Source organism: Balaenoptera acutorostrata, chromosome 20, assembly GCF_949987535.1.
Source record: "Balaenoptera acutorostrata chromosome 20, mBalAcu1.1, whole genome shotgun sequence".
Lineage (NCBI taxonomy): Eukaryota > Metazoa > Chordata > Mammalia > Artiodactyla > Balaenopteridae > Balaenoptera > Balaenoptera acutorostrata.
This window is the reverse complement of record NC_080083.1, coordinates 8,705,369-8,717,079: the sequence shown is the minus strand read 5'-3', so window position 1 is coordinate 8,717,079 and position 11,711 is coordinate 8,705,369. Positions and strand designations below refer to the sequence as shown.

Below are 11,711 nucleotides of genomic sequence, written 5' to 3'. Positions count from 1 at the left end.
TGAGTAATTTCCTTCCCCAGTCAGGGCTCTGATTTCTTCATCTATATCTTGAAGGGTTAGATGACAGCTCCCAGAAGACCCTGCCAGCTCAGATCATCTTGAGCTGTCAGCCAGAATGTAAACAAATATTTAAATGCTCAAGGGCAGCGGTTCTGAAGAAGAATCACCCTATGTGCCTATTTAAAATGTATATTTCCCAAATTGAATCTCTGGAGATCCTGCCTCCCTGGTGCAAGGGTCTGGGGAATTGGCCTCTTTAACACGTACGTGAATGGTTAACTTGCCTCATTCTGAGCAGCCCTGCTTTAAGAAGGATCCCGGAAGGTGCAGGTTCACAGGTTTAACTAACATTCCATCACAAATCAATTCTCCTTTCAGCCCTGATTACATCAGGGAGAAAGTACCAATTTGGTGCTGATGTGGCTTTAGAACCTCCGCAATTGTGATTATTCTGCCGTTGTGGGTCACCTACCAGGGGTGTTGGTCTTGACTGTACCACATCTCCACCCTCCTTCCCATCTCATTGTGGTTCCTTCTTTATCTCTTTAGTCGTGGGAAGTCTTTTCTGCTAGTCTTCAGGTCATTCTCATGGATGGTTGCTCTGTAAATAGTTGTAATTTTGGTGTACCTGTGGAAGTGACCTCACCGTCTTCCTGCTCCACCATCTGTGGGTTTATTGTTTAATAGGCACAGAGTTTCAGTTTGGGATGATGAAAAAGTTCTGGAGATGAACTTTTTCTGGAGATGGTGATGGTTGCACACCGAAGTGAATGTATCAATATTTGACTGTACTGCGAATGTACCATCTGAACTCTACACTTGAAAATTCTCAAAATGGTATATTTTATGTTATGTGTATTTTACCACAATTTATAAAATGGATGATCTATAAAATCCAAACTTTTTACCCAGAAACAATGGGTAAAATTGGGTATATTTTTATACAAACAATGGGTGTATTTTCTATAGCCACATGATTTCCCCTCTCTGAGGATCCAAATTACGATTTCTTTGAAGTCCTCTGTTCCCTGAATTATCTGCCCCTTCAGTTTTGTTTTTGCCCTTATCTTTTAGATGGAAGCCTTCCTTGAAGATTGGGTGATCCTTGGCCATTCACTCATTTTTAAGAATGAGGCAAGAAAAACTGGAAACTGTGTGAACAGGACTTATCAACTGGCGGGCTTAATTGGCAGAGCCATTTCATTGGGGAACCCCACATGACACTTGGGCTCCACCGTCACCTCATCCTCCAAGTTTTTTTTTTAATAAATTTATTTATTTATTTTTGGCTGCATTGGGTCTTCGTTGCTGTGCACGGGCTTTCTCTAGTTGCGGCAAGCAGCGGCTACTCTTCATTGCGGTGGCTTCTCTTGTTGCGGAGCACGGGCTCTAGGCATTCGGGCTTCAGTAGTTGTGGCTCACGGGCTCTAGATGCGCAGGCTCAGTAGTTGTGGCGCACGGGCTTAGTTGCTCCGCGGCATGTGGGATCTTCCCGGACCAGGGCTCAAACCTGTGTCCCCTGCATTGGCAGGCAGATTCTTAACCACTGCGCCACAGGGAAGTCCCCACACTTGAGTTTTAACCTGCAAAAGGACAAAGACTGGGCCTTGCCTGGGACCATATTCACAGCACCCAACATAATACCTGGCACAGAGCAGGTTCTCAAAATTATTCATGAATCAAATAAAATAATGAAGGTAGGCCAAGAAGGCTTGTAGAAAGTGGGGAGTTGGTCCTGCATAGGCTTTTAAAGGCTAAGGAGGCAAAGAAACAAAGAGGGGGACAAACGAACCCATGAACTCCACTGGATCCCAACTCCCTCCGGCCCCACCCATCACTGAAGTGTTCTGTTTCCCAAACTTCAGGACGCCCAGTCCCTCACGTCCCAGAGCACCCCAACCCCCATCTGCATCCCTCCCTTCCTGCCTCTCAGCCACGCCCTCTCTGCCCCGAGCCAGCGCTTGCTTTTGGGGGTGGTGATGGGCCCCGTGGGAACTCAGAGTTGCCTCCACAAGGCCTGGCCAGGGTGGGGCGGTGCCTGTCCCTGGGGGTGAGCGTCTGGGCTGTGCAGTCGCGTCAGATGAGCAGGAGAGAGCCAGACTCCAGCTGTCACCATGGCCGAGTTCAGGGTGCGGGTATCCACTGGGGAGGCCTTCGGGGCTGGCACGTGGGACAAAATGTCTGTCATCATCGTGGGGACCGAAGGAGAGACCCTGCCACTGCCCCTGGACCATTTCGGCAAAGAGTTCACAGCGGGCGCTGTGAGTGTGGGGTGGGGTTGGGGGGGGCGGCGGAGGAGGGAGCAGGAGAGACGGTCCTCTAGGATGCTAAACATGCCCCCCAGGAGGAGGACTTCGAGGTGACGTGCCCCCAGGACGTGGGCCGGGTGCTGCTGCTGCGCGTGCACAAGACTCCCCCCGCGCTGCTCCGTCCCTTCTGGCCCCTGGCCTCGGACGCCTGGTTCTGCCGCTGGTTCCAGCTCACGCCGCCCCGGGGCGCCCCCCTCCGCTTCCCCTGCTACCAGTGGCTGGAGGACAAGGGGAGCCTGGTGCTGCGGGAGGGGACAGGTGAGGGGGACACAGGAGGGAGGAGGGGCTGGTGTGTTGGGGGGAAGGGCAAGAGGAGTGGAGAGGTGAGCCGGGTGTGGCCAAGGGGGAGGGACAGGGGAGGGGAGCTGGGGAGTTTGGGGGAAGGGGGGGCGTGGCAGTCTGGTGTGGGAGAAACTGTACTTATGGGGGCAGGGGATCTGGTAAGGGGTGGCTGGAGTGGAGGGGAGAGCGGCTGGGGCTGGAGGTCAGGGGGCTTTCTCTGCCCTCCCCACCTGCTCCGCTGCTCCCACAGCGAAGATCTCCTGGGAAGACCACCACCCCACCCTCCAGCAGCAGCGCCAGGAGGAGCTGCAGGCCAGGCGGGAGACGTACAGGTGAGGAGGGGGCTACTGGTGGGGGGGGGTTGCCAAGGGGATGAGGGTCAGCCTCGTTCCACTGGTGTTGATGCGGTCTGAAGTCCCTGCCTGGTCCTCTGTCCTTTCCAATCACAGCATCTCCAGGAACTCATTAGAAATACAGTTTCTCAGACCCACCTCACAGCTACTGAATCAGATATTGAGGGTGGGGGCAGCAGTGTTGGTGTTTTTAACTGAAGTCTAGTTGATTTACAATGTTGTGTCCATTTCAGGTGTACAGCAGCGTGATTTGGGTTTTTTGTTTATTTGCAGATTATATTCCACTATACGTTATTACAAGATACTGGTGTCAGCTTAATAAAAATGCACAACATGACAGTTGTGTGTTAAGTTTTATTTGGGGCAAAATAAGGACTACAGCCCAGGAGACAGCATTTCAGAGAGCTCTGAGAAACTGCTCCACAGAGGTAGTGGGGAAAGTCAGTATATATGTGATTTTGGTGAAGGGGGAGCACATGCAATCGAGCACATATTTTTTTTTGCAGAAGGTTTCTGCTAGTCACGAAGAGCAGTCGTCACCATGAAGGATTTTAGTGCTTTTCTGGATATGAGGAGATACAAGAATTGGGCTCATAAAATCACGTCTATCTGAAGACCTGTTCTGCCAGTTTTTCCCAGAGCACAGAGTGCCTCATTTCTCCTCTCCACCCTGAACTCCTTCGGGAGTTGAAAGTCAGCAGCTGCAGCAGCACATGATTTAGTCCTTGTAAAGAAGGATGGCAAGTGCCAAATTGTAGTTGACACTGGATATATAATTCCCTGTGCAATAACAGTAAATCCTTGTTGCTAGCAATATTGGGGTTTTTTTTTTTCTTTTGGCTGCGCCTGACCAGGGATCAAACCCAAGCTCCCTGCATTAGGAGCGCGGAGTCTTAACCACTGCGCCACCAGGGAAGTTCTGCTAGCAATATTGTTTTAACAAGCCTTCCAGATGACTCATGCCCACTAAAGTTTGAAACCCACTGCTTTTAAATGCCTGACTCTTGCTGGAGTCTTTCTGGGTCGCTGGCGAGGACTCCTAAGGCAGAAAGCCAGGGACCGCACTCAGGAGCAAATTTTCAAAAGGTCATGGTCTGGCCAACTGGGCTGCTGTCTGAAGCGCGGTCTGCAGGCTTTCGCTTTAGGTCTCTGGGGGCACAGCAGCTGCAGGCTTATTTGGCTCCTGGTGATTCCACGTGTGTTGTGAATTACATCCCGGAGAAAACCATGGCGCCTAATCGGCCAGCAACAGCCCCAGGTGAGGGAACAGATGGAGGGAGCTGTGTCTGTGGAGTGGCCTTTCTTCCTTTCTTGGCAAAACAAGGACACAGGAGTCAGGAGACGCAAGGCCAGCCTAGGCCCTGCCGAAAGGAGCTGTGAAATCTGAAGCAAATTAGTTAACCTTTTTGATCCTTATTTTCTTCTGCAAAAGGAACTAAGAATACCAGTCTGATTTGTGTTATTAGGAAGAAGAAATGAGAAGATGGTTGAGAATGCAGCTTGTCAGCCGCAAAGCCCTGCACAAGTGCGTACTGAGGTTCATAATGTCCCTCAGTTACCTCTGATCCAAGTGGCTACGCCCTCAATACTCAGAGTGAGGTCTCACATCCACAGGGTCAGCGTCACCTGGGAGCTTGTTAGAAATGCAGGGTCTTGGGGCCACCCACCCCAAACCTGCTTGATGAGAATCTGCATTTTACCAAGATCCCTGGGGGAACTAAGTTTTTGTGCATTAAAGTTTGAGAAGCAGGGTTTGGCCACCACCTGGTGGCAGTGTACTTTAACTGCAAATTGTTCTCTGAAGTTGCCTGTTCAAACCCAAAGGCAATGATGGAATGAACCAAAGAATGAATGAGTGAGGGAATGAGAGGACGACTGGCTGGGGGTCCTCAGCTTTACAGCTGACATGATTTTACCATTTCACCTAAAGGTCTTCAGGCTGTGTTGCTTGCTGGATAAAGGGATTTAGAGATGCTAAACCTCTTTAGGCCAGGCCAGAGTACATTTCTGGGCTCCCCCAAGCTTTGGAGGCTGAAGTGTCTCTCCACGGGATGCCTGCCAAAGGCAACTGCCGCCTTCCTGTGTTCCCACCTTCAGGACAGCCTCTGCTCTGTGATGCATCTGTGTTAGTCGGGAACTTTGTGGTTGCAAGAACAATAACAGACTCCAGCTAGCAGACAGAAAACACGGGAATGCGTCAACAGGTCACAGAAGTGAGGGCTGGAAGCGTAGCCAGATCGTACGGGCCAGAAGCCAGGGTGACTCTCCCCCTGTCTCTGGAGCCCCCTAGATGCTTCTCTCTCCGGCTCCACTTTCCTCTCTGCCTGCAGAACAGCTTTCTTTGGTTCCCAGTCCATACAGTGGAAAATGGCCTTTTTCTTTTTTTTAATAGCAACTCCTTTATTTTTAATTATTTTTTTAGAATTTATTTACTTATTTGGTTGTGCCCGGTCTTAGTTGCGGCAGGCAGTCTTCTTAGTTGCGGCAGGCAAACTCTTAGCTATGGCATGCACGTGGGGTCTAGTTCCCTGACCACGGATCGAACCTGGGCCCCTTGCATTGGAAGCATGGACTCTTAACCACTTCGCCAACAGGGAAGTCTCCCAGTCCTGGTGTTTACATGCTATAACCCAGATATCCAGAGAGAGATGACCTCTGGTCCAGCCCCAATCTCCAATTCCCTGGGAAGGATTCTGATTGGCCTCGCTCTGGCCAAGTGCCCAACCCTGGACCAACCAGGGGAGAACATGGCTGTGGGAACATGGCAGCTCTCCCTGAGGCCTTGAGGGTGGAGGGGAAGGGCAGAGCCCAGGAAGACCCCTGCTTGTGGAAGGGGGCTGGCCCTCACCAGGGCCTCCAAGGGGTCTGCCACTCCCTTTCCCTAGTCAGTGGTTTCCCTGAGGCTTCTTGCTGACTGCCTTCCTGCTCCTCCCTCCAGCTGGAAGACTTACATCCCAGGCTGGCCTCACTGCCTAAACGAGGAGACCATAAAAAACCTGGACCTCAACATCAAATACTCTCTGGCAAAGAACATCACCTTCTACCTGCGAGGCGGCTCAATGTGAGGATGCCCACCCTCTCCTGCCCCTGGGCCTCAGATGTACTGGTACCCCTGCCTTCTGCCCTTCCCCACTCAGCTCCCCCACCATCGGGGTGTGGGTCACACAGCCCCGCCCAGGGCACGGCCTCTGCTCACCACCTATTCCAACAAGGTGAGGATGACCTCAGGGGCAGTGACTACCTGGGCCCCGGAGGCTGGTTCAGGACCCCGGGAGGGATAAGCCTAGCCAACGCAGGCGGGTCTCCCAGGGCCTCTTGCCTCCCTCTCCCCACCCTTCACATCTTCTGGCAGGTTGGCAGATCTGAAACTCAAAGGGCTGCTGGACCGCAAGGGGCTCTGGAAGAGTCTGGAGGAGATGAGAAGTGTATTCAACTCCCGGAAGACCCCAGCCGTGGGTGAGGAGCTCCAGCCAGGGCTCCAGACCTCTTCCCTGGGGTAGCAGCTCTCCTGGCTGTCAGGAATCGCAGAAAACCAAGCGCCAGTTCACTGTGTGACCCTGGGCAGGCCCCTGACTCTCACTAGACCTTACTTTCTCCTCAGACACAGAAAAGGATGTGTAGTGGGGGCATCTCTGACCTTCTAATGCCTTTCATCCATCAGATGCTTGTTGGGCTACCACACATGAGACACTTGCTTAGGGGCTGTGGACACAATCCTCGTCCCCGCAGGGCTCCCAGTTGAGCAGACAAGTGCACATTAGGCTCAAAGACAAATAATGAGTTTCACTTATGAAACCTGTGCAACAGCTCCAGTGAGAGTGTGTAAAAGGGGGACCTGGCCTAGTCCAGCTAGGGAACTCTCTACAGAGGTGACTTTTATGCTGAGACCTCAAAGTTGGGCAGGTGGCAACAGCGCCAGGCATGGTGTGTGTGAGGGCAGAGGGTGCTTCAGGTTCGGGGTGGGGGGCGGTCCGGTGCACGTGAAGACCCTGAAGATGGAAGGAGTGGAGACCTTTGAGGGGAAAAATGCTGCTGTGGCCAAAGGGTATTGAGCCAGGGAAGGAAGACAGGAGGTGAAGCAGGAGAGGTGCATGGGCCCCGGGCCGTGCAGGACCATGGAGGCCGTGACAGGAGCTCGGGCCTTTCCTAAGCGCAGTGGGAGCTTCAAGCAGCTGCCAGCTGGGGGGTACTGTGGCCAGATGTGCCGTGGGGGGTGGGCTGTTGGGGGACAGGAGTGGAAGCAGAGGACCAGTTATGAGGCTCTGGCTGTGGTCAGCAGAGGAGGGAATCCTCAGCGAGGCAGTGACAGCAGAGATGGAGTGGGCGTGTGCACCAAGAGCTACTGAGGATGGAGAATCGGTGGGACTTGATGGGCGGAGGATGGGGGGGAGCTGCCGAGAGGACTCCGGGCTCTGCCACCTGCGATCCAGTGGATGAAGGTGCCGTTCCTGGGATGCCAGGCCACGGGGTGGGGACTGGACTAGAGCAGGGGCCCACGTTCAGCCTCCGATATGCTGTGTTTGAGTCATGGGGTTGGAGACGGCAGGTAGATGGTGGGACTGGTGGGCTGGGGGCTAAGATTTGCTGTTTGGTGAACTGAAGCCAAGGGGTCAGAGGAGGCCACCCTGAGAAGTACTGCCTGAGAAGACAGGGGCGCACAGGACGGACGCAGGAGAAACTCCACAACGGCGCTCAGGGGGAGACCCCTGGGCGCTGGAGTGACTGGTCCCGTCTCCCCTGCCCCCCTGCAGAGTACGTGTTTGAACACTGGCAGGAGGATGCCTTCTTCGCCTACCAGTTCCTGAATGGCCTCAACCCGGTCCTGATCCGCCGCTGTCGCCACCTGCCAAAGAACTTCCCTGTCACTGATGCCATGGTGGCCCCAGCGTTGGGCCCTGGGACGAGTCTGCAGGCTGAGCTGGAGGTGAGGGGCACAGGAGTCCTGGCTCTGCGCACCCCCGTCTCAGTGCTTTGGGCCCATCCCCTACTGGAGAGGAACAGCACTCACATTGGTTAAGGACCTACTGTGTGCTACGTGCCGAGACACCCTCTCCCGTGCACAGTCTCCTGGCCCTGAATCCTCTCCCCACCCCCATACTCCCCACCTTCTGCCTTTAGAAAGCCAGATGGCAGCCCTGGCTCCCCTTCTCTCTCCCGCAGAAGGGGTCCTTGTTCCTGGTGGATCACGGCATCCTCTCTGGCATCTGCACCAATGTCATTAATGGGAGGCCTCAGTTCTCCGCGGCCCCAATGACCCTGCTATAGCAGCGCCCAGGGTGTGGGCCCCTGCTGCCCCTCGCCATCCAGGTCAGCAGCCGGGCAGGCGACAGGGCAGGGGCAGGGAGAGGTCTGACTAAATGGTTGGCAGACACTCAAGGCTGCCTCTCCCCACTGGCCTCTCCTATAGCTCGCCAGACCCCTGGGCCCGACAGCCCCATCTTTCTGCCCAGCGACGACAAGTGGGACTGGCTGCTGGCCAAGACGTGGGTGCGCAATGCCGAGTTCTCCATCCACGAGGCCCTCACGCACCTGTTACAGGTACACCTGGTGACCGAGGTCTTCACCCTGGCTACGCTGCGCCAGCTGCCTCACTGCCACCCACTCTTCAAGGTCAGTGGTCCAGCAAGATTGATGGCCCAGACTGTGCCCCAAGCCTGCAGGTCCCTGCAACTTGGCCTGCCCTTCGGGGTTCTATGCCGCCTGTCCCCACGTGGCCCTGTCCTTCCAGGCTGAGATGCTGAGCCCCCATTCTGCCTCAGCAGCATCTACCTGCACAGTTCCCCTGAGAGGCTGCTTTCCAGCAGGCCCTGAGCTGGGGTGAGGTGACGGGGACAGGCGCGAGGGAGAGGACCGCATGTGAGAGCAGGCTGTGCCCCAGAGAGATTCTCTTCTTAGGGGAGCTCAAGCCAACAGCGGTCACAGAAGCCCAGCTCCTAGGAAAGGAGAGACCTGGGGCTGACAGATGCCAAAGTGTGAACATGGCTTTGACCAACAGGTTTTCTGCAGATAGCTGCAGGGTGGGAAGCCCTGGGAGGGAGACCCGTGTCTCTAAGGTGGGCTCTGCTAAGCCTTCAGATGGCCCAGATTCATTTCCTCCAGGGACCTGGAGCATCTCCTCTGTGAAGATGAGGGGTCCACAGCTGCTCACATTTTCTGATTCTTCCTTAGACAGTCTCCTGGGTCCTGGATGCAGGCCCTATTCTGTCCTCTTCAATCCAGGCTGATTCTTTCTGACAGTCTACAGCTCCCAGGGCCTGGCACTCAGATGTGGTCTCTAGGGGACCATTTCACATTGCCAGGCCCACAGGCCCTGGTTATCATGGTGCTTTGCCTGCCTGGGGTTAGGAAATCACAGGATGCCAGAGCTGGAGGGATTCATAGTGCTATCCAGATCAGCCCTCTCATTTGCCCAGTGATCTGATGCCCAGAGAGAGGAAGGCACATGCTCAAGGTCACAGAACAGGATGCTGGTGGACCTTAGCCCCTATCACTGGGCCTGGAGCCCTGATCCCTGTCCCAGGCTGCCCCCCTTGTCCCTGTCATCTCTTTCCATGCGTGATTGACAGGACTGGGTTCCTCTATGGGGGGAGGTCTGGGACCACAGAGACCCAGGCTTCGCCTAGCTCCACCTTCTCTGGCCCTTACAGCTGCTGATTCCGCACACACGGTACACCCTGCACATCAACACGCTGGCCCGTGAGCTACTCATTGCCCCCGGGAAGGTGGTCGACAGGGTAAGGACTGCTTTAGGGAGGGTGGGGATGGGATATTCCTTCAGTGTAAAGAATCTGGGGTCTTGGGGTGGGAGTGGCCCTGTCTCCCCAACCAGTATTACCTCCTGCTTCTGGGGCAAGGGCTGTGGTACCCAGGAGTTCCATTTCCCAGTCCACAGGCCTTGGCATTGAAGGTTTCTCTGAGCTGATACAGAGGTACATGGAACAGCTGAACTATTCCGTCCTGTGTCTGCCTGAGGATATCCGGGCCCGAGGAGTTGAAGACATCCCAGGCTACTACTACCGGGATGATGGGATGCAGATCTGGGGTGCAGTGGAAGGGTGAGGGTGTCAGCCCCAGAGAGCTGGGGCCTTGGGGGACAGGAAAGAAGACTGGGAAGGAGAAGGAAGGCCCAGGGAGGCGCCCACCAGGAGGAGGGCCGGACATTAACAGCACTGGGACCAGGCAGGGGCACTCCTCAGAGAGGGTCGGGGTTCACAGCTGGGATGGAACCCCGTGCACCTTGCAGCTTTGTCTCCGAAATGATTGGCATCTACTACCTGAGCGATGAGCTTGTCCGCGATGACAGTGAACTCCAGGCCTGGGTGTGGGAGATCTTCTCCGAGGGCTTCCTAGGTCGGGAGAGCTCAGGTAGGGGGACCTCGGTTCTTAGGTCCTACCCTCAGGCCTCTGCGGCATTGTCCTCAGGACCCTGGTAGCCCCGTTCCCAGCCCAGCTCTCCCTGCAGGTGTACCGTCCTCCCTGGGGACACGGGAAGCCCTGATACAGTACATCACCATGGTGATATTCACCTGCTCGGCCAAGCATTCCGCTGTCGGTACAGGGCAGGTGAGAAGGGTCAATGCCAGGGTGGCGGGACGGAGGGGGCCGGGCTCCTAGCCTCACTCTGCCCTCTCGGCCTTCAGTTTGACTTCAGTGCCTGGATGCCCAACCTGCCACCTACCATGCAGCTGCCACCGCCCACCTCTAAAGGCCAGGCAAGCCCGGAGGGGTTCATAGCCACCCTCCCGCCAGTCAATGCCACGTGTGATGTCATCACTGCCCTCTGGGTGCTGAGCAAGGAGCCTGGAGACAGAGTGAGTGTGGGGCTGGGAGCCAGACCAGGCCAGCCCTGGGGTAAGGGAGGCGACACTGTTTACCCTCCCTGACCCACACCCCACTGTGCCATCAGACCCCAGTGAGTCTTCCCAGGGGGACACAAGGGCATTGGACATCTCACAAGGAGGGTCAAATGGCCAAATGAGATGATGCAGAGTCACCCTTAGCTGCAAGGGCAACGTGTGATATGTTCCAGTGAGGCCGCCCCCTTTAAAACTCTGACCTGAGCTTTCATCCCCGAGAGCTGCCTGCAGTAATCATCACTGTTCACGGGGAGGGGGCCCGGATGAGGCTCAGTCGTACGCTGCTTCAGGTCCCCCAGGGTGGATGGCTAAGGCGGGTCCCGGCTGCAAAGCAGCCCCTTCACCCAACCTTGTGTTTGGTTCCCAGCGGCCCCTGGGCACCTACCCGGACGAGCACTTCACAGAGGCGGCCCCGTGCTGGAGCATCGCGGCCTTCCAGGGCCGCCTGGCTCAGATCTCGCGAGACATCCAGGAGCGAAACCAGGACCTGGAGCTGCCCTACACCTACCTGGACCCTCCCATCATCGAGAACAGCGTCTCCATCTAAATCCCCTGGGGAAAAGGGCCCCACATGACATCCCTCTAGGCTACCTGCCACCCAGAGAAAAGGACTCCGCAGAAAACCAGGCCCCCATATGCCCCTGCTGGGTCTGGTGTAACTCACCCCCAACACACCGCAAAACAGAAACAAAAAAAACCCAGAGAATAAAAGCTCACTGGACGGCACCACTATGCCTTTTGAAGACTCCAAGCCTCAAAGTGCCTGCACACCCACAGCCCCCTGGAAGAGTACCATAGGGGGAACACAGTCCTGCCCCCGATCCCCCTGACCACAGCTGATTGGACCTAATGGTCATGCGGCTCAAGGGCAGCCCTCTTCCAGACTGTCCAGCAGCACAAGGCGTGGCCCA

At 55.5% G+C, this 11,711-nt stretch overlaps 1 protein-coding gene across 1 annotated transcript; it reads left to right on the top strand.

Moving 5' to 3' along the window:
- The first annotated feature begins 2,114 nt into the window (after window positions 1–2,114).
- ALOX15B (arachidonate 15-lipoxygenase type B) lies at window positions 2,115–11,396 on the top strand. The gene is given in 14 exon segments (XM_007166365.2): window positions 2,115–2,261; window positions 2,345–2,567; window positions 2,842–2,923; window positions 5,883–6,005; window positions 6,297–6,400; window positions 7,696–7,868; window positions 8,105–8,258; window positions 8,352–8,554; window positions 9,592–9,678; window positions 9,830–9,999; window positions 10,188–10,309; window positions 10,407–10,507; window positions 10,585–10,755; window positions 11,168–11,396. Coding segments are annotated over 14 exon segments (2,040 nt in total). The 3' UTR covers window positions 11,348–11,396.
- The last annotated feature ends 315 nt before the right edge of the window (window positions 11,397–11,711 follow it).